This window comes from Parambassis ranga, chromosome 6 (genome assembly GCF_900634625.1).
Source record: "Parambassis ranga chromosome 6, fParRan2.1, whole genome shotgun sequence".
NCBI classification, from domain to species: Eukaryota; Metazoa; Chordata; class Actinopteri; family Ambassidae; genus Parambassis; species Parambassis ranga.
In genome coordinates, this window is record NC_041027.1 from 8,408,809 (window position 1) to 8,431,007 (window position 22,199).

A 22,199-nucleotide genomic window follows, 5' to 3' on the forward strand; every position below is an offset into this window, starting at 1 on the left:
CCTTTGTGCTACAATATGAGTGGCTGCAGTTTCAAAGACCTGACCTGGTGGTAGTATTTGCAGCCACAACAATCAAGTTAATACCTATGTTATTAACCCTCATGTGTTGTTCGGGACATTTTTGTCCTCTGAGAGAAATTTTTCTGTTTATTTTGGCCATAACTTTGTCAATATGTAACAAATTGAATCATTTTTCCTCAACAAGCTTAATTTTACATAAATTTTTGGTTTGAAATTTTTTCATAGGTCAACAGTACATGGTGGGCAAATTTTACCCCCTAATGTGTTGTTCGGGACAAAAACATCCCCTAACTTTAACGGTTTTAAAAATATATTAGATAAATATTTTTTTGAAATTTTTTTGCGTAGACCTTTTAATTAAATTCAGTTCTAATCAACAGTAGTGAAAAAATCATTTTCCCCCAGGATTTTAACCCTTTAAACACCAATTTTATAAGTGGTGGTGCTGAAAATTGAAAAAAAAACACAAAATGGCTCATTTTTAATAGAAAAGGTGAATGTGGACTGGATTCTTTTTAACCTTTATTACAGTCTTGGTCATGTCAAACATCAGTAAAGTGAGTAAGTGTGTTTATAATGTAAGTCTATGGGACAAAATGTGAGAAAAAAAGAAAATCCAGTGCTGTGCAAAAACTAATAATGCAATAAAGTCAATTTTTTACTGATGTTTGACATGACCAAGACTGTAATAAAGGTTAAAAAGAATCCAGTCCACATTCACCTTTTCTATTAAAAATGAGCCATTTTGTGTGTTTTTTTTTTTTTCAATTTTCAGCACCACCCCTTATAAAATTGGTGACTAAAGGGTTAAAATCCTGGGGGAAAATGATTTTTTCACTACTGTTGATTAGAACTGAAGTTAATTAAAAGGTCTATGCAAAAAAAATTCAAAAAAATATTTATCTAATATATTTTTAAAACCGTTAAAGTTAGGGGACGTTTTTGTCCCCGAACAACACATTAGGGTAGTGTTTGCGAACAGTCCATGAGGGTTAAGCATTGTGAAGGTGCATATTAGATACAAATAAAAACTTCCTCTTCTTGGGATATTCCCATGTTTATGCCAAAAGTCACCAACCCACTTCTGAGAATGACGTATGAAATATTATTTACATTACCCGGTTGACTACAGATTCATCTTTAGATTATGAAACCTAATGTGAGGGAAAGAAATGTGGAGAGGTTAAACTGCAGAATAACAAGTGGCACACAGAGCACAGTGTTTACTAATGTTAATTTTACAGGAAACTTTGAATTAGTGATGCCTTTTCATATCTATCTAATATCTTTCTTTTGGATGGCAGCATTTCTGTTGCTTTAATTGTACTTTAATTAAAGATTAAATTCAGGTAAAATTAATTAATTTAAATTTAATTCCCATATTTTTAGGTTACCACATACAATTTATTATAAAAATCAATCAATCAATCATTTTTTTAACGATTTCTGTAAATCATCTCGCGACCCTCCTGAAGGGTCTCACGACTCCCCGAGGGGCCTCGACCCCCGAATTGGGAACACCTCTAGTAGAGGGCCTCTATACTGACACATCCACTAGATGTCGCTTGTGCTTGGTTAAAGTAGAGCTGGTCACTTTAGAAACTTTAATGCTGCCTTCTTGTCCCGGTAAAAAAATGAAAAAAACAACACGTAGTTTCCTGCAGGGGCCCAGATCCTCAGTGTGTATCCCGGGATCTTAACAGATGATGATTGTTGAGTCTGTTCATTCTTAGTTACATAAAAACTTGGAGGAAACCTACAGATGAGGCGCACGGTTGGACTTAACAACAAACCCGTTTTTTGCTATGCTACAGTGAACGCACCAGTTCTCCCATTTTATAAGAAATTCCTGCTCCCGGGCCAATCCAGGCCGGAGCGGGGCGGGATTTTCCAGCCGTGACGTCCCAAGTTTTCCAGCGGGTCTGTCACTCCATCATGGCGTAGCGATGTGGACGCACAGCGGGTAGATCTGGTGGGCACGGAGAAGTTCTGAGAACAAACCCTGTGGACTTTTTACACTCGCCTCAGAAGAACTAAACTAACGGGGATACCGACATTTGATCCAGCGGAGTTTGGGTAAGTGAGGCCGGTGATGTTTTGATTTATCTTTAACGGAATAAAGCTGCTGCTGTGGCTCGCGCAGCTGAACGTGCACATTATCTAAATGTAGTAACAATTTAAACTTTTTAGCGGTTTTTCAAAGGTGTTATCGATAAAACCTTAAAGTCCCTACAGCTTTAGTAATTACTCTTCAATAGCGACATCCCACTACAAGTTACGGCACCATGTTGGGTGAACTTTGATTTTCTTCTATTGTCGGACAGCTAATAAGAAAAGTTAATCGGCCACAGATTTCTGGAAAGCTACATGTACCTGCTCATTTAGCGCGATGTCTCCGTAGGTGGTGTTATTGTTTCCAGTTGTAGCAGTAGCTTTAAAATCTGGCAGCTACTGAGACCTGAGACGTCTGTGATTGTGCCACATCTCCGCAGTCAGTCAGCAGCTGTAGGTGTTTGTGTCGGTGCCTGAGGCCACATCTTTAGCATAAACTCAACGTGCAGGAAACTAAATGTTAACGGAAGTGGAGACGGGCCATATATATATATACAAGTGTTTAGACTGTGTAAAAGTCACAATTTGATTTTAAAGTCAGAGTAACTTATCTGTGTGATGGATATTTGTTTTTTTAATGTTATCAATAAGTGTTTCGATAACATTAGAAACATACTGTACGCTGAGGATGTACCCTCTCACTCACAGCGGAGCTGTGACCCCCTGTGATGTCTGTCTTCACTGAGTGATGTGAATGCGAACACATTATAATGCAGCCTAACGTGTTGTCACAACAAAGCTGCAAAAAGCACCACAATGCTGTAACATGTAGAGCATCGTAACTCTTTAATGTAGCCAGCTTTGCTTATGTCTCTTATTGAAGAGGACACATGATTCAGAGCTGTATGTCTGAGACCTTTGATTCTAAGAAGAAAGTTGGGCGTCTGGGAAAAAGTCTGAACTTAAATACATTTACTACCCGTCCCCTGATCACTGATTCTAAGTTCTGGTACTGGCCCTGTTATCAATCGTGTACTGGTCCAGATAGTTTTGAGTGTTTTTTTGGTTTTACAGCTATGAAACTTGATCAGCTGTGGCATTACCCCCAATCTGACCTCTAAAACAATGTGGTCTCCATTTTCACATGCCTCTCAAAGCAACAGAATTAATCATAAAGACCAGATGCTTTCAGCACAATTACTTCTTGACAATACTACTACTAGAGAGATTTATTTTGAGGATCCTTTTTCTTGACTTAAGAATCATTTTTTTTCTTTTTCTTATTGGATATTGTTGTTTTTATGGAAACAATTCCCATGAGAGGATTTTACTTTGAAAGAATGCTAAAACATCTGTATGTAAACCTGCAGGATACCTAAACCCGTAGCACGTGCACTATTCACTGACACATTTCATTGCATTTCAATGAACTTTTTAGGGCACAAGTTGTTGCATTCCAAAAAGAATGTGTTGTGCTGTCCAATATAGAATCAATGCTCTGCATACACAAGCTACAAGCATCAGATTTTATCACATGACAGCTTTGTTCAGCTGTGTTTACATTGCATCATGCATTGCATGGATGCCTTTTTATTTTTATTTCTGGCCAGTCTAATGATAGAGAAAGGGCCCCTTACACTGCACTGAAGTCTCATTTTCAAACCAGCCATTTTATTTGGTGGTATAAAATTAGTGATGATGTATTCTGCCTGCTCACCCAGGTTAGAAATAGCTGCAGGTTATTTCAGAGCAGCGTCCTAGAGGCGGCGGGTGAACACCCCCCAACTGTGTCTACACCCAGTGAATCATTTGAGACTTCTTACCGCACTACTTCATTTCATGCATCCTTAAACTCAGAGTCAATAACACTGAGCTTGTCTTAAGATTAAATCACAGCAGACAGTTCGTACATTCTAGTTTTTGCCATCTTAGGTGTGGTACCTCGCTCCTCAGACACCTCATTCACTTCTAAAGAATCCTGTTGCTGAATAGACTGATGTGTTTGAGAGGGTTGGACAGCATGAGCTTTGCAAGCTCGAGGTTAGTGTTTTTCATGGAAAAACTTTGAGAAGGTTAAAAATGAGTCCAGGCCAAAACATAGAAAGTGTTACTATAGGAAGAGACATGCATCCTGTTTTGTCATGTCAATGGAAACATGAAGTTTCCTGGATAAAAACAGAAGAAGTAAAGCAAACAGCTGTGTGATTGATGTCTGGTTTGTAAATTCCTTTCCACCATAGCAACTCACCTCAGCTCAGGCTGTTAATGTCAGTTGCTTTGCAGCTGTAAACTCTCTCTCTCTCCCCGTAGAGACTAGTGACCCTCAGGCCTGTAGTTTGTTTACTGTTTCCTGTGCGTGCACAGAAGCACAGCTTGGTGGTCTTTCAGGATGGACAAATTACAAGATGTCTTTTTTTTATACCAGGAATACTTGAGCTAACTGTAGTGTGTTCACAGAGGATGGGTTAAAATGGCTCTCTTTGCCTAAGGGGACCATAGCTGAAGGATTTGAAAAGCAATGGATGGATTATATGGCTGTTTTCACCAAAGGGCAAGACTGCTTTCTGAATGCATTATTTTCTTTTGGTTAGTTTTGAGTCTGAGAGGAGTGTGCAGGCAGGTGTTGTTGTGAGCACCGTGTGTACTATAACACTGTGATGCAGTTTTTCTCTCTTTGTGTTCCTATGACTCTCAGTCAAAATACCCCACTATGAAGGACAATAGCCTTCTCTGTGTGTCTTATGGTTCGTGTAAGTGGTCTATAGAGAAAGACAGACAGTGAGACTTTGTTTTTGAGCAGGGAGCCTGCTTTTGAGATATCTCCTTTGATAGCAAGCATGCACGTGTGAACAGCGAGCATTACAGGTGCAGCTTTCTTTAAATCAACTCAGAAAAGACACTGGAGCTTGTTTGTCTATTACAGAAAAACACATGTCATTTTGAATGGTGACGTGTGTTTAGTTTTGCAGTTGTACCTTTGTAATAAATTCATAACTCACAAAGCTAAAAGACATTTTGTTTCAAAGCCTTTGTGCCTATGCTGTTTTTGTAAAACAGTTACCTTGTGAGCTGCTTGCTAGACGACTCTTGTGTTTACACAAGGCCACAGCAGCTTCCCAGGACTCAAGGACAGAGTGCACTTGTCTGTAATTACGCTTTTGGACTGTCCATCCTGGATACAGGCTGAAGAAGACAGAATGCACCGACATGTTTCTTTACACTTGTTTAGCGCTGCCTGACACATGGACAGCAGCTTTCAGAGCAGCATGTCTGGTCTTGACCTGGTTTGTTTGAAGTATGTTTGCTGAAAGCCATGTGTTAACCTTCCCCCTATTTGCTTTTCTGCTCTGAGGGGGAAAAAACTGACTCAGTTTTTAAGGGGATGCCCTACAGGCATTCATTCCAGTTTGAGTCATCCTGATGCAAACTAGCTGTAGTTCCTGGAGTGCAGTGAAAGGCATTCAGGCTGTGCTGTCAATTGAAGGCAACTCTACCTGCTTGTGTTTCTTGAAGACCTTTTTTCCTCTACTGGTGGGAGCCGCATGCCTTTCTCAATGTATATGAATTAGAGTTAATCTATTTGTCAAAACATTGTGTATTATCGGGTTAGACTCTGTTTTCTGCTCTGCCTTTTTCTGAATGTCATGGCATGCCTGTGTCTGTTTTGCAGAAAAGTGGGACAAGCAGCTTCTGTAGGCAGCCTTAAAGACACATTTTACCCATACTCAGAATTGTACTGTTAGAAACCGCTCAGCAGTTTAATGTGAAGCAACGGCATGCTGGCTCCTCTCATATCCTGTCAACCTGATGACGAATCCTATGTTTTAGGGCATGCTTATTTTACACATAATGGAAACTGTGACCACAGAAATGCTGAAATAACAGTGCTAGGTCTGTGGGTGGTTGCTATAAAGTTTGAAAAGGGTGCCATGTCCCAGCGTCAGGCACTCTTAGGATTTGAGGCAGCTGATTAAAGGAAGAGGCATGTCTGTATTAGCAGCAAATAAATGCCTCTATGTGCATGTTTAAATGTGCATGAATATGCAGTAGAAAAGGGGGGCCGCAGTGCTGTTTGGGCTGATGTCCAAGGCTGGGACACTAAAATGTATCAGCTCCAAACAAAGTGTCCAGTGTCTTACTGGCAAGGCGTTCATGGGGCCAATATTTTAAGTAAATGGCCTAATTGATATTCTGAAATGCGTTTTTCATTACTGTGCTCCAGTCCTGTCCTGCAGGGAGCACAGAAGAAAATAGAACAGCTCAACAATGCATATATCATCTTCTTTCACTTGTTTTTGTTAAAGCTGCCACAGAACAGAGCTGTAGTTATCATACAGCAGCCAAACATGTTTCTTCAATCCTTTTAGGGTTAAGAAGATGCATGCAGTTGCAGCCTAATTCATGGAAACATTTTTGTTTAATGTCAGTGTTAGTGCTGTGACTGAAAGCTGTTTTTTTAATATGGTTATGTCACTCCTTAAAGGTTTATCAGCGAGTGAGTAAAGATGATGTCTGATGCCAGCGACATGTTGGCCGCAGCCCTGGAGCAGATGGATGGCATTATAGCAGGTAAAGTTCCCAACATCTTACCTTGACTTTTAGTATTTGAATCAGACATGTTGTGATTTCTTTGTCTACAGCTGTGTCCAAGCATAAAGCAACATAGTCTCTGTTCCAGGTTGAGTCAACATTGATAAGGCTTATCTGGTGTCTTGTTATGGTTTGTTGCACAGCTGACATTTCAGATACATGTCATGTGATGTCTGGCATTGGGGGGTTTTGGCATTTATTCTGTGCCATATTAGACCAACTGGCTTTAAGTCATGTTCATCCAGTTACTGTGTAGTTGCATTATTACAAATACCACCTTGTCTTTTACATGATTAACAATTTAATCAGCAGTTAACAGGAAAAATGTGATTGAATTTTGTCCAGCCTGAATTGCTTGTAACAGATTAAAAGCCTTGTTCCCTGAAATATAAATTCATATCTCTTGTTTGCTTTAGGCTCCAAAGCGCTGGACTATTCCAATGGTTTGTTTGACTGCCAGTCGCCTACATCCCCTTTCATGGGTAGTTTACGAGCGCTTCACCTTTTAGAAGACCTGAGGAGCGTCCTGGAGATGATGGACACAGAGGAAAGGGAGAGTCTACGCTGCCAGATCCCCGACTCCACAGCCGACAACCTGGTTGAGTGGCTCCATGGTCATTTGGTGAGAACCTCACATGAAAGGAAAAAAAGCCTAACATGGTTGTGCCAGTTAAAACTGGGCCTGTTTTGATGATCATAAAATGTAGTCAGGCTGCCTTTGTTTGCTCTCAGTCAGTATAGTGTAGACTCAGGTCAGATCACTTTCACTGCTAATGTCACATAACTGGTTTATCTAGACATTTTACACAAAAGATGTCAAATATATCTTTATGTTATGAAGGCTTCAGGTTACTTTTAGAGATGAGATCAGTATGTTGTTGTCAGTATGTATGTAATCGTGCAAGAATTGTATTTATGGTGGGTTTCTCTTTGTGCTACTGTGTATGCCAAACTGTCCTGTGTGCAGTATACAGCTGACTTGTTTTGCTAAGTAAAAACATGATTGGCATGTTCGACTGTGAATGCACGATGAAGACAGTGGTGCAGCTAATGTGCAGCACCCTGACTTCCTGGGAATCAGAGTGTTACTTGGGAGAGTGATGGGCTGCAGGCCAGAGTGAGTTTTTGTGTAATGCTGTAACTCACTCTTTGTACAGCAGTCTGAATGTGAGCCATGTAAGGTTCTGTTTGTGCAGGGTGAAGCAGTGTGGCCTCAAATATACTGAAGTGAAGAAGTTAATCTAAAATAATTATAAGACAATAGGACTGTAAAGGTTTTTGTTAAAACATCTTCTTCTCTGTCCCATCCATACTTCTTTCACTGCAGTCAAATGGGCACATCTCTCTGGGTAGTGGTGACCACTACCAGGAAAGGCTTACCCGATTAGAGAGTGATAAAGAGTCTCTGGTTCTTCAGGTAATTTTACCAGTGCCCATCATTTTAAGATCGATATCCATGCCAGATAGACACAACAGAGTAACGGTGTCTTGTTTCTTTGCAGGTGAGTGTGCTCACAGACCAGGTGGAGGCTCAGGGAGAGAAGATTCGTGATCTGGACTTGTGTTTGGATGAGCACAGAGAGAAACTCAACGCCACTGAGGAAATGCTACAACAGGTGTGTATGTGTAAGGTCAAAGTGTTTTCAGCCAACCAGCAGTGAAAGCTGTTGTACTGTTTGTTTTTCCTAGAAGACCTGAGTTCACAGACTCTTCTTGTCAGTAAACCTGTACTGATAAATACAAATATATTTAAGTTTGCTGCCCTGTCTGCTCTGCAAGTTTATTAAATGAATCCCCTTGTACATCTGTGCATTTATTAAAAAATTGTTTACATGCAAAGAATATTCTGCTTTTAATGGTTATTCAGACAAAAGACAAGATACATATCCTCTTAAATTCCAAACATCTTTTCTAGAAAATGTTGTATTTGCAATACAGCAAATATTAACATAATGCAACTTGTATTATATAATAGTTAACATGTATAAGCTTCAATGTTGTCTACATAGCAGACACAACATTGTTTATATTGTCATCATTTGTCATTGCAGGAGCTTCTGTGCAGATCTTCTCTGGAGACGCAGAAACTTGAACTGATGTCTGAAGTGTCCAACCTCAAGTTGAAGCTGAACAACATGGAAAAGGAGAGACTGGACTTTGATGACAGATTTAGGGACAGTGAGGTATGTGAGCTAATCATTAGAACAGGAATCGTCTTTGTTTCTGCCTGTTTCCCTTCTGTCCCCCCACCCCCTCACCTAACACACACACCCTACAACAAATGCTCATTCATGCTGTCTAACACCTGTGTGAGAGAGAGTGTCATTACATTGTCAGTCTCAAAGCAGTTGTGTGTTAAGCTGCTGTAAAAGATTTGTCACATCTGAAGGAAGTGTTAGTGCTGCTGTAATATTAGCCTGTCGTTGTATTTGTAAATAAAAAATAAAACCATCAGTATATACAGTGATGTATCTTGGATAGGTTTTTCCACCCTCTGGTTAAAGGCTTTGTAAAGATACCAGCTGTTTGTTTACTAGAGACGAGGAGATATGTGCTCCCAGATGAACCATGCTGAATGCTCGAAAAGCTTTCAAGCACGTCATGTTGTTGTTGTAGCAGTGTGGCCGTCTCTTCCACCTCACTGGAACAAAAAGCTGCTGTCCATGTTCCGCCTCACAGCACATAAATCACTTCTTCTCCACAAAGCAGCTTCCACTCATTTTATCTCTGCTGCTGCTTTGAAGCCTTGCTCTGTAAGGAATTCCTCCCAAACTAGAATTTCTAGAGTGGTTGTATGCAGTTTGTTTTAGCTGTACGGAGCTAAACACATTTGCTCATATGAATGGTCTATTAAGTATAAAAAAACTGCGCTGTTTTTTGCTTTAAGTCTTAACTTGCAACAACCATAGAGCATTCATAGCCACTGGGAAGGACATTGAAATTGTTAGTTGTCTTTAGTGCCAGTTGTGTAAACCTGCTTTCACACTTTAATGCTCCTCATTTAAACAGTGTTTTATCTTTGGTCATTTATCAGTGAGTTTGAACAGTCTGAGGGGAAAGACAAAGAAAATCACCACCACAACATCAGTGTCACGATGTGTTTGTAACACATTTAATCGTGTTTTAAGATGTGTAAAATGTGCACTATATTCAATGTACATAATATCCACTTTTATTCTTTCAGGATTTGATCCTTGAAATTAATGAACTGCGGTACAGACTAACAGACCTGGAGAGTGAAAAATTACAGTATGAAAAGAAACTTAAATCCACAAAGGTGAGTTGTCACAGACTTTTTTGTTGGTGTAGTTTGCCAGTAAGTTGTGTTATTTTTTTTATTTTGAAATTGCTCAAAGATTCTGGTGGATGGTTTAAAAGCTTTGAATTTAGATTTTTTGTGACACTTTCCTTTTTCCTGGGATGCTCGTCTCAACTTGTTGAACACTGCAGTGTGCTTTATAATTAAAATATCTTTGCTTGAATCTCAGATATTCAACCTTCTTCTCGACTTCTTCATTTTACATCTTCTTGCTTCTCTATTTTCTTTTTCTTGGTTTGCCTCTCTACTGCTAGTCACTTATGGCTAAGGTTTCTAGCCAGAAAATCAAACTGGGCCAGATGCAGTATGAGAAACAGAGGAAGGAGTACAAACTCCAGGCTATGAAGGTTGGCTTTTCTCAGGATGATTGTTGTGCTTGGTGTATGATTATGGTTTTTACCTCTCCCTTTGGCTCCTCTTGTGTTTTTTCTGTTAATTTTAAAGGCAAAAACATAACCAAGTCTGTTTAGCTGACATTTTCCTTTTTTTGCTACTTATGCCAAATGATGTCATTTTTGCACACAGTGAAATCCCTAACTTTTCTTCTAACACAGTAAAATGTAGGAAGTGAAGTGCATTCAAAAATACTACTTCTTACAGCCTGCATCTAGTTTTAGCAAACACACACATTTTTTTGACCACAGGTATGCTTTAATTTGGAGTTTCTGTGGAGAGCTGGCAGAGCTCTGCCTTTCTGTGTTTTCTTTCTTTACACTTGTTACTTGATTTCCTCTTTTCTGCCTGTCTCCATGCTTGATATTCCTGCTCTGGTCACTCAAACGTGTTGTTTTTATAGTATATGTGTTATTACCTCAGCCCTCCCAGACATTGTTTACCACCTACCTCACACATGTTGCCCTTTGAGCAGGTGTGGCTTATGTGCCTGTATGCCACGTCAGCGTCTGTGAACCTTGTGTTGTGGTTTGCTTGTGGTTGTCGAGTTAGGGAGGTGTTGTGTGTTGGGTGGAAGAAAGGTTCTCACTGTTGTCCTCTGTTGGACAGGAGGAGCTTGCCATGCTGAGGAGGCAGCTGGAGGGCAAAGACGGAGAGATGAGGAGGCTTCAGGATGACACAAGCTTCAAAGCTATCGCCTCGAGCAGCACAGATCCCTCAGAGAAAGGTGTGGAAGCCAGTCAAGTTGCTGATCTTCAGCATGCAGGAACATTTATGAAATATAAATGAGTAGTCATACAATCAGCAACAGTTTGGGTTAAAGTTTTACCTCCAGCTTTTTTCATAATGTTTTGTCTTGTTTAGTCTCTCATCCAGATGAAACTCTTAGAAAGAGGCTGAAAGAAAAACGTAAGGGGGGTTCTCATGCTTGTGTTTTATATTGCTCTTATTGCACCCACCTCAATCCCTGTTTGCATGAACGAGCATGAGCCATTTGCACTCTGCTTGTCCGTTATAACCCTTTGGAGTGCTAATAATACCCGACCACAGAGCACCACACCACATTTAAACGTTTTTTTTTTTTGAGCCAATTCAAGGTCCTCCATATCCCTGTCACTGTGTTTTAATGCCCAACCTAAAACAGCAACCAGAACTGTTTACTTTGTGTTTTCAGCAGGAATGAGGAATGAACTGTTGTTTGTCATAACCATTCAGACTGCTCACTCATCCTTCTGACTCATGTCCTTCAACAATAATCACCTCCTGTACCCCTCCTCAAAGTCCTCTAAACATTCCCTGGTTCACACATACAGCCTGTGTGCACCCTGCTAACATGTATTATTGTTTCCCTGTTCCATGTTGTGTGGCGGTATCTTTGTTGTGAGCACAGTCTTCATAGTTTATCAGATGTAGAGTAGATATTCACATGTATAGGATCATTTCATTTCTTATACGCAGCACACACTTCCTCAGCATACACTCTGTTTGTACTCCATATAATCTACAATAAATATAAACCAAATATACCAATAAGATCTTATTTTCAGTATCTCAGGCATCTTTAAGCAAGTTAAACATTGAGGAGAGTTTGTTTCTGAACTAGCAAAGACTTAAATAACTGAGGATTGTTAATGCTGTTGATTGACCTCTCACAGAGCCTTATGTGCCTCATGTTAACATTTCTAGCACAGTTAACTATGTTGAAGGTCTGCTCACACAAGGATATTGTTTCAGTTTGAACAACCGATTAAAAAAAATACATCAGTAATTCTGCACCCTGTGTATTGCTGTTGATTATCTGTCCCTTTAAACACTCCAGTTCTTTGCCTGAAGTTATGTTCTGTCCTCGCTTAGATGTGGAAGTGCAGAGAATGAAAAAGGCAGTTGAGTCATTGATGGCAGCGAATGAAGAAAAGGTACAGCTGCTCTTTATTTTTCTTCACTCCAAGCAATCCAACCCTCTGCCTCAAAAAATGTCCTCTTTTTATGTTTTAATTGTATTTTTCTTTGCAGGATCGTAAGATTGAAGAGCTAAAGCAGTCGCTTCTGCGTTACAAGAAAGTTCAAGACATGGTGATGTCGGTGCAAGGAAAGAAAGGTTACCATTGCTCCTACAGAGTTAAATCTTAAATATGGTTGTTTGTGTTTTGTGTGAGCTAATATGAACAGTATTCATTAGATTTTTTTTATTGTTGTCTTGTAAAATCTGACCCCTGATGCAGTTGGTATGATGATTTTAAATTTTGCATGCCATGCCAAGTCATTGCAACTACTTTATTCTCCACTTCAGAAAAAACAAAAGACAACGAGCATGTGGAGAGTCCGGGTGATGGATCCATTGCTTTTGTTTCTGCCAATTTAATGTCTCTGGAGACAGAAAATATAGATGTTGAAGACATGAAAAGAAGAAGCCCGGATGAGGTTTGTACATCAGACGTGGTGTGGCAAGTGCTAAAGTAAAGACAGGATATCTTTTGTAAAAAGATATTTCCTCATTTATTGGTCATGAATACTAGACAAAGACAAACATGTATTCCCCTCAAGCAACTTCACATCTCATTACAGTTTGCAGTAAAACACTCTCATAAATACTTCACATTAATCTCACACTTTCTTAATGAGCGATGAAGAGCTTGACAGCCAATTAATTAAATAACATCAGGACAAATTTAGACTGCGTGAGTTCATATGTTGTGGTTTTTTTGCATTTTCAAAACCCCCTTTTTTATTTGTCATGTTAGCTGGTGAGCCCTAATGGAGAGATTGAAGAGCCTTCGCCCACACCGAGCCCTTCTGATCCAGAGCGAGTATCGGAGTCCTCACCAACAGATGTAGAAAGGTATCTTACATTCACTGTTTTACTCCAAATCAGCCGCCTGACCTGTAACTGATCTGTACAAGGTTCATGTGGGAAGAGAGCATAAATGTATGTTTGTGCTTTCTGTCCTTAGTCACAGCTTCATCAGTCACCTCCACATATGATGACACTGACTGGTTCATATGTATTTGTCTGGGGTGAATCATGGATGCATGTGCTGTTTAACCCCATGACATTGTTTCCTGTCATACTCCAGTGCAAATAGAATACAATAGTACCTTTTCATCAATATAAGGCATTGTATTGTGCACTCAAGTGACAGGAATTCAGACCACTTGGACTGCTCATCAGGAACTGTTACCACTAAAAATATTTGAGATCCTACATTTTTAGAAGCTTTAACATTTGGTTACAGAATTTTGCTGAGCTGAAAAATACACGTTTTCATTTAATTTTTATTTTAATTGGTAAATGCACACTTCAACATGTTGTAGGAAATAATACACATTACAATCATATTAATAAATACTGCTTTTTTGTTGTGTACGCAGGCTAACACATGTTTTGTCCATTAGCTGCAGTCATTAGTCAGAGGGAGGAAGTATTGCAACCAAGAACTTACACATAAGGAGAATATGTGTACCAGCAGCTCATCATCATATCCTGTCACCTCACCTTCCCATGTGAGACCAGCTCACACTGCCATGAGTAAAGTCTTCTTATCTGTTATTTCAGCAGCCAGGATACTGCCAAGACTGTGAGCCAGGAAAACCTAGATGGGAGTAATAATGAGAAGGTGAAAGATTATAGAGATTATATGCCTCCACACCACCACAGCTGTGGCTGGGAGAATTAGGTTTTCAAGAGTAATATTTTTGCTCCCTCAGAGTACCAGTGAAGACATCAATAAAGTGTGTGAAAAGCCTCCCGTGGCTCCCTCTGCCACCCTGCCTGCCACCACAGAGGACAGCTTTGGCTCTAGAAAGGCTCGTTCATCCTTTGGAAAGGGCTTCTTTAAGGTCCGCGGTGGCAAGAAGACAAACAGTACCCCTAACCTAGGTGAGAAAAAAATATGGCGTGATGTGGCACTTTATTGTGTGTGACAATAAGCTTGTACCTGAAATTGTTTACAAGAGGGTGAGACTTTCTTATAGGTTTTTCCTTCTTTTATGGACAACTTTATATTTTCCCAAGCCACACCCATGGAATATACTGTATGGACCAGGACCATAATTTGCAGCCCACACAAACTGTGGTTCTCCATTTAATTGTGGAAGTCTGTTTTTGTGCCGCTGTGTGCCCGCTGTATGTCCTGTGTATGTGTACCATATACATGTATGTCGGTGTTCCACCTCTCCATTTCTGTTATTATTTCAATCCTGATTTCTGCCCTCTTGTCTTGTTCTTTTTCTGTTGGACCCTGTCGTGTGTTGTGTGTGCTTTGTAACACATGAAGACCGCAGCAGGAGTGCGAGTGCGCCTATGCTAGGTACAGTATAGACTGCAAATCATAGCAGGGATGCAGTAGTTCTCCAAAGAAAACAAAGGAAACTACTGTCCTGCATCGTTGTACACCCGTCTTTTCTCATTGCATCCATACAGCTCGCGTCTTTTTAGAGTTTCTCATTAGCTTTAACATCTGCATCACTACTCTTTGTTCCCTTTTTGTTGTCTGTTCAACGTGTAGTCCATTGTGGATGCTGATTTGCCTGTGTGCCTGCATGTATTTGCTTAAACTTTTCTCAAAGCCCTTCAGGTCCAGAGTCATGGATCTCAAAAGTCACCCACTAAAAATCTAAAACAAAACTAATTAATGTTTTTTTTATTATTATTATTATACAGACATCAGCATGTCTGATGCATGCAAAGCTTTTAGTGCCCACGGTGACCTCCCAGTCTGTCTAGGAGTTGTCATGTGTCTGTCACAGTTTTTTTCTGGATCTCTTTACTCCGCTGATCAGTGTGTATCTGCAACACTGATGATGTTCTGTGGGCATTTCTTCATATAGCTGAAACTGAACGGCAGGGCACTGACCACCTGGATCTGGCTGGGCTGCCACAGAGGTCATCTAACAGTGACAGCACACACACTCTGCCCACCACACCAGAAAGCAGGAAAAAATCTAAAGGAATAAAGAAACTGTTTGGAAAGTAAGTATTGAATAAAATATATTTTACTTGTGTAAACATTTTGACATTGTGACACACAGACTGGAATGTTTGTTTGTTTTTTAAGGCTTAAAAGGAGCCAGTCTACCACTTTTAACCTGGACGACAACCTACCAGAGGGTGAGTTCAAGCGGGGAGGAGTCCGTGCCACAGCAGGACCCAGATTGGGCTGGTCTCGTGACCTCCAACGAGTCAACAAGTGAGTCTGTGTATTCAGCTTGAATAATGAAAGGCAGTATGGAGTTTTCTTGTTTTGACTCTTTTGTACAATGAAATTCAAAAATAATGAAAGGAGTTCAACAAAGCAATCTTTGTTAAATGAACAAAGAAATAAAAATGCATCTAGTGTATCAGCAGTGGGCATGCCTGCATGCTTATGGAAGTATTTTTTCCCTTTTCTTTTTTCTGTAGTGACGTGGACGCTCCCTTTGCACGCTGGTCAAAGGATCAGGTTTGTGAGTGGCTGCAGGAGCAGGGTCTTGGCCTTTATGTAAACATGGCTCGTGTGTGGATCTCCTCTGGACAGACACTGCTACAGGCTTCCCAGCAGGACCTGGAGCGGGTGAGACAAGGCAGAAAAATTTAATAAGTGAACTAACGCTGCCAGACATGCAAAGTGTTCGTGTCCTGGACTCACTCTTCAGCACCTGGGGGTTGTGAAATTCTCACTTGTCTTCTTGTGGTTGTTTAGGAGCTGGGCATCAAACACCCGCTGCACAGAAAGAAGCTTCAGCTGGCTCTGCAGGCTCTTGGCTCAGAGGAGGAGGATAATAAAGGAAAGCTGGACTATAATTGGGTAACAAGTGAGTACCAGCTGCCAGTCAAAGATAGAATGTGAAAACACACACACTTTTCTACAAGCTGATTTTGTTGTTACTGTGGAACTCATATTTGACTGTTCTCATCAGGATGGCTGGATGACATCGGTCTGCCTCAGTATAAAACCCAGTTTGATGAAGGGAGGGTTGATGGTCGCATGCTGCACTACATGACAGTGGTGAGTGTTGAAAACTCCAGATTCCTGTAGATATCATCACACGTTTTTTAACGAGCTCCTCTAGAGATGACCTGGTTTCACTGCGATGCCTCTGCCACTTTAATTTTATTGTAATAACGCTTTGATTGTTTTATCCCTCAGGATGACCTGCTCTCTCTGAAGGTCGGAAGTGTTCTGCATCACCTCAGCATTAAGAGAGCCATTCAAGTTCTCCGACTCAACAACTACGAGCCAAATTGTTTGCGTCGTAGGCCATCAGACGAGGTGCCATCATTTTAACAGAAAAATGATTATACAGCTTGTTTGTTATACTGTTTGACCCACAGTTTTACAACACAGGCTCACACAGTTGTGTGTAAACTTATCTGTACCTCTTTGTGTCACAGAACAACATTACCCCTGCAGAGATTTCACAGTGGACCAACCACAGGGTGATGGAGTGGCTGCGGTCTGTGGACCTCGCAGAATACGCTCCCAACCTGAGAGGCAGCGGCGTGCATGGAGGCTTAATGGTGAGAGCATACATGTCCAGTTCCCAGCAGAAACGTACTCTCAGGTGTATCCAGTCCCTCAACAGTACTTTGGCTTCTTGCTCAGGTGCTGGAACCACGGTTCAATGTGGAAACCATGGCTTTGCTGCTGAATATCCCACCCAACAAGACTCTGTTGCGTCGCCATCTCGCCACGCATTTCAACCTGCTGATTGGTTCAGAGGCTCAGCAGCTCAAACAGGAGTGTCTGGAAAACCCAGACTACACTTTGCTTACTGCAACCACCAAGGTCAAGGTAGTGCATGAGTCCCAAACTCCTTAGATACAGTACTCTGTAGCTGTTGGCTGCACTGAATGAGAAACTTTTGTGTGCTTCTCAACATGTACTTAAAGGTTGCAAAACTATATCCTCTTCTGTAAAAAAAAAAACATGAAAAAGTATGTTTTGTTTATAAATATACAGAAACTCTGTTTATATTGGGCATCAGTTTTAGCCATCCAGTTTCCTGCAGCCGTAGTTCCCCTCATACATTTTCAGGTTTCGATATTCTCCCACAATAAGCACACTGCTGTTATTGTACGCTGGTGATGTCCCATAGAAACAGTTATTGTAGGATGTTTTGTTCTGAGGGTTCTGTGGTAGTCAAATTTGGCTTTGCAAACTGTGCAGTAAACCTCGCCCAGTTTTATCCACATAAGCACGGGAAATAGACCAAATGCAGCTGTGCATTAGGTTTTCACATACTGTCATACTGTGTGTTTGCTTGTGTACTAATCTGTCCTTGTGTTGTGCCAGCCAAAGAAACTGTCATTCGGTAACTTTGGTAGTCTAAGGAAGAAAAAGCAGGACGAGAATGAAGAGTATGTGTGTCCAATGGATGTGGAGATGCCAAAGGGAAGAAGCTTCCAAAAAGGCTTCGAGCTTCAAATCTATGAAGACGACCTTGACAGACTAGAGCAGGTCAGCTTGTTCTTCAATGGAATGATCCTCCTATACATGAATATACCTACATACATTACTAAAATGTGCAGGACATGTGCCTCTTGAGTCAGCTACAGTTTTTGTGTTCTGTTGTGGGTCGTTTTATTGAGTAAATGTCTCTTCACAGATGGAAGACTCTGAGGGAACTGTGAGACAGATTGGAGCCTTCTCTGAGGGGATCCAGAATCTGACGGTAACAATCAAAGTAGCATATCATTGACAGTATAATAGATTATTGATTCTAGGGCTCTTGTTGTAATGACATTTTTCCTGTGCTGTCTTTTAACAGAGCATGCTTAAAGACGACGAGTTCTTCAAAGAGATTTCACATTCACCAAACCCCAGCTTAACAGACGACGACTCCAACGCCTGAGCCTGTCATATCAGACCTGATCCTGCTGCGAATGAAACTCTGTGCCAACTCCTCTCCACTTGCACACAGACTCGTTTCAACAAAACCCAGAGAACGATCCAACATATCTTAGTAGTGTTACATTCAAAGAAGAGCCAAAAGTATTACAGCGTCTGTCTTTATGTCCGATTTAAATCACGCCTGCAGTCCAGTGACCACTATTTACTCCTGAACTCTACTACTGTGGGAACATTTTAAACACCAGCTGGATTCTGGAGGTATTTTGTACTCATAACATTCTGTGTATGGCAGAGCTGACGTGTCAACCAGCAGAAGAATGCCAATATAGATTTAATATATGTTTTAATGGCCTTCTGACTGTAGAGATATTGGAAGAGATTTCATAGAAGTAGAAGACTTCATAGAAGTCATACGTTAAGAGCACGTTCCCATGTTTCACATGATGACTCCAAACAGCTGCTATGTCTTATAATGGTCTTATATTTTATCTTTTTTTTTCTAAAGAGTTCCAGTAGTACTCATGCATTTGCACATATACAGTACAAAGCCTAATGAATATCACTGCATGGTATTGAAATCTCACTTCATATAAGAGCTTGTCATTTGTGTTTTTTTTACCATAAAATGTTTTAAAATGGAAACCTGTTGGAGTTATTATTCTTCTGATGAATGAGACATGTTTTTTTTTAACTTATCCACATTGTGACCATCAATAAAATACATTTTCTCAAAAAGAAGAAGTCCACTGTCTGAGAGCTATGAAGAAAGAGTAAAAATATGATTAACATGCCCATTGAGTTGAATTCTTTAAGTGCAGATGGAGGCAGTGAGTGATGATGCAAATTTGACAGTAATTACAACTCAAAGTTTTGTAAGATAAGATTTCCTGTAGGGAAATTAAGTTGTTACAGCAGCAGAGCAAAAAAAACAAGACAAATACATCACACTCAGAGCATTGACATTGTCTTCAAATTTTAGCACTCAAGTTTAAAAACAAAAAAACAATTCTAGAGAGAAGACATTATACATCGTTTTATAAATGATGTGAGTACGAACTGACCTAAAAAAATAAGACACATGAAGCAAAAATGTCCACAAAATTAGTAATAGAGTTAACCAGACATACATTAAACACTCCAGGAAAACACGATTGTGGTTTGTGCTGTGTTAAAACATGTTACTTGTGTGGAAGTAGACAAACACAATTGAAACAGTTGAGTGTGTGCAAAATGGATCCTGAGACAAAGCGCCCTCTGTCGGCCACGCTGGGAGCTGAACCCCAGAGTTTTGTCCTCGTCCAGATATTCTTGCCCAGCCCCTGCAGGATACAAAATACTGGGTGGAGACAGGACCTTCTGCCAAACAAACATATGAGTGGCTTCTCTACTGTAGTCTGAGCTAAAGGAGTGGAGAGTTTTGACTGGCATCATGGCTGCAAGGTGTGTAGTTGTGTTTCTGTAAAGTTTGACCCCTGTGTAGCACAGCTCAGATTTATGCCTGTCATGATGTAATAATGTTAATGTTATTTGGTAGATTGGTTAATCTGTTTGAATGTGTCGTGTGAGGTGCAGGTTCTGTGGATTGCTGCTCTGTGCGGGGTTTCTCGGTGGACTGGATGCATCAAGGTAAAGTGGAATACATAAAATCTTCATGATGTTACCAGTGTGTGAATCAGTGTTTGTCATATTTGCTCTGCCTGTTTGTTTCTATAACAGACCAGCTGTAAACCAGGAACTGTCCAATATTTTCAATGAGCTGTGGAGTTTGGATGTGAATCGTATGAAACCTGGGGTCGACTACACAATCTCTGTTCAGGTAAAGATTCCTTCCTACCTCAAACAGCACTTGTGTGCTGTTTTTACAGAGGTACATTCTGTGACTCTGTTGCAGGGTAGAGCAGGTTTTGTGAACCAGGGAAGCCATGTTGTTCAGGATCACGCCTCCCAGCCTCTATTCTCCAGCGTTAATGAGAACAAACTGAAGAACACAACCACTTTCTCTTGTAAGTGTCTCTGGAGCAGACTGAAAAACATTTTCCCTTTGAAACTAAGCATTCAGGTTGTTTGCATTGACTTCACTTTACATAAATGGGACTTCTGTGCTTTTTAGGCTTCATGGCACTCCTTGACAACTATGAGCGGTCTACAGGCGTGACAGAACGAGTCACAACAGAGGAGCTGACTGAGGTTAATCTCTTCCTGGATGCCATCTTAGAGACACAAGTCATGAAGGTACATTTGACATGTCACACCTAATTGCACTGTATATGGTCTAGTGCATATGCAGCTTTATGTAGAGTGTAGAGTTAGTTTCCGCATTATAATAACAACTTTGTGCCATCACATTGTACAGGATGAGGTGGGTTAAAAGAATGGATGGATAGATAGTTTTGTGATTAAGCGTACTTCTATAGTACATTTCCCACCACTCAACATACATTCTAAGTTGTTTTGTTCCCCGCTGTTATTTTTGGGGCTGCAGCTGAACTCCAGAGGGAGGTTTTTCCCCCCTTTCTTCCTGTTGTACTTTTGCACTGAACACATCACTTCACAATGTTAGACAGAGAAAAAAAAACGGAAACATCTGCATGCAGCTGTGGAATGCTGCACTGGCTTTTTTTTCAGGGTCTCCCCGAGGAGGATCAGTGCAAGAATGTGGACATGGAGAACTTGTTGAATTTTTCATGTTATTATAAACAGAGTAATCTTCAATGTGCCCTTCACTCATCTTATTCATCAGATCTGTTGTTGGAATGAGACAATCCACAGCTGGGTTTGCATGAATAAATCTCATGGTGTTTTCACAGCGGGCTCACATGTACCTGGTGAGCAAAGGACAGTCCAGCTCCGACCTCAGGCTGTTTAAAAATCAGCTCAACCTCATCTGGTTCCACCTGTACCACAGGCAGAGAAACTCTGGGTGAGACGCCATAACATCCTGACTGTTGAACTCAACAGTAAGTGTTTGTGAGTCAAGTGAATTAGTGTCATTTTCTTCCGCCAAATTAAATCACCAGGCTGGACTCCTGTGGATTTGAACACGTGTTTGTTGGTGAGATGAAAGCCGGAACAGAAATCATAGGCTTTCACAACTGGCTCCAGTTCTACCTGCAAGAAAAAAACAGACACTTGGACTACAAAGGCTACAAGGCCAGGGAGTACGATTTAGTGAGTGTCATCAGTCAAAGGAGATGCATTTGAGGCTGTGTCAATTCTCAGTTAACTTTCATGTATTGTCTGCAGCCTGATCATGACGACCACGTTCTGAACCTCCAGTTCAGCTGGCATGGTCTGGTGAAGCCTGTCGGCGGCGCCTTCATTGGGACCAGCCCTGAGTTTGAGATGGCCCTCTTCACCATCATCTTCCTAATAAACACAGAGAGAAGCACCACAGTGCTGGTGAACATCGACCAGTGTCAGATGGAGCTGGTGGTCATCAGACACGGTCGCTCCCTCGGGACAGCATACCCCAAACTGCTCAGCAGCAACAGCAGACATGTCAGACAGCAGTCACACTGATGGGGAGGTTTTGTCATTGTACTCAGTGTCATAAGGCACAGACCTGTTTGATGTAGTAATTGATCAAACTATCAAAGAGTTGTTTTCATGCAGTTTTCAAAATAAAGAAAATTGGTTTAAATCAATTGTTATCATCTTTGAAATCACTAATAATCTGTGTGATGAAAATGATGTCTGTGTGCCCCAATATGTTTTGAATTATTATTATATCATTGGCCATAAGGGGTACTGAAATGTCATGTATGAAAATAAGTTTTAATTGTGAGGAAATATTTTTACTTCATCACAATAAAGGCAGTATAATACTACGACCTGTCCATACACCATTATAAAAGTATTTATAAGAAATTAACAAGAAAGCTGGCAGCTAACTGAACATTTTACTTATAAAGGAGGCTCGCAAAAATATGAAAATTAAAAACTACGGCAACCGGAACGCTCCACATGTTTCCCCGCACGGACATTTTATTGTGGAG

At 40.6% G+C, this 22,199-nt stretch overlaps 2 protein-coding genes across 11 annotated transcripts; both read left to right on the top strand.

Annotated features, from left to right (window-relative positions):
• The first annotated feature begins 1,927 nt into the window (after window positions 1-1,927).
• ppfibp1b (PPFIA binding protein 1b) lies at window positions 1,928-18,926 on the top strand. Of its 10 annotated transcripts, none has more exons than XM_028407813.1 (28): window positions 1,928-2,097; window positions 6,557-6,642; window positions 7,080-7,285; window positions 7,991-8,080; window positions 8,166-8,279; window positions 8,715-8,846; window positions 9,848-9,940; window positions 10,237-10,329; window positions 10,985-11,102; window positions 11,240-11,284; window positions 12,230-12,291; window positions 12,389-12,473; window positions 12,666-12,796; window positions 13,117-13,214; window positions 13,932-13,989; window positions 14,081-14,252; window positions 14,650-14,682; window positions 15,203-15,344; window positions 15,430-15,561; window positions 15,774-15,924; window positions 16,054-16,165; window positions 16,271-16,359; window positions 16,501-16,623; window positions 16,746-16,871; window positions 16,957-17,145; window positions 17,647-17,811; window positions 17,960-18,025; window positions 18,122-18,926. In XM_028407813.1, the coding sequence occupies exons 2-28, from the start codon at window positions 6,579-6,581 to the stop codon at window positions 18,203-18,205; spliced, it is 2,973 nt and encodes a 990-aa protein (XP_028263614.1). In that variant the 5' UTR covers window positions 1,928-2,097; window positions 6,557-6,578; the 3' UTR covers window positions 18,206-18,926. The 10 variants fall into 10 exon arrangements, with proteins under 10 accessions (XP_028263614.1, XP_028263615.1, XP_028263617.1 ...); XM_028407814.1 differs by having other exon boundaries at window positions 12,389-12,464; window positions 13,929-13,989; XM_028407812.1 differs by having other exon boundaries at window positions 1,929-2,097; window positions 13,929-13,989; window positions 18,122-18,925.
• A 577-nt stretch (window positions 18,927-19,503) lies between these two features.
• On the top strand, window positions 19,504-21,844 carry endouc (endonuclease, polyU-specific C). The gene is made up of 8 exons (XM_028408134.1): window positions 19,504-19,644; window positions 19,777-19,830; window positions 19,921-20,020; window positions 20,096-20,207; window positions 20,315-20,436; window positions 21,012-21,124; window positions 21,222-21,372; window positions 21,448-21,844. Exons 1-8 carry the CDS (start codon window positions 19,634-19,636, stop codon window positions 21,721-21,723), a joined length of 939 nt encoding a protein of 312 aa, XP_028263935.1. The 5' UTR covers window positions 19,504-19,633; the 3' UTR covers window positions 21,724-21,844.
• Window positions 21,845-22,199: the final 355 nt, after the last annotated feature.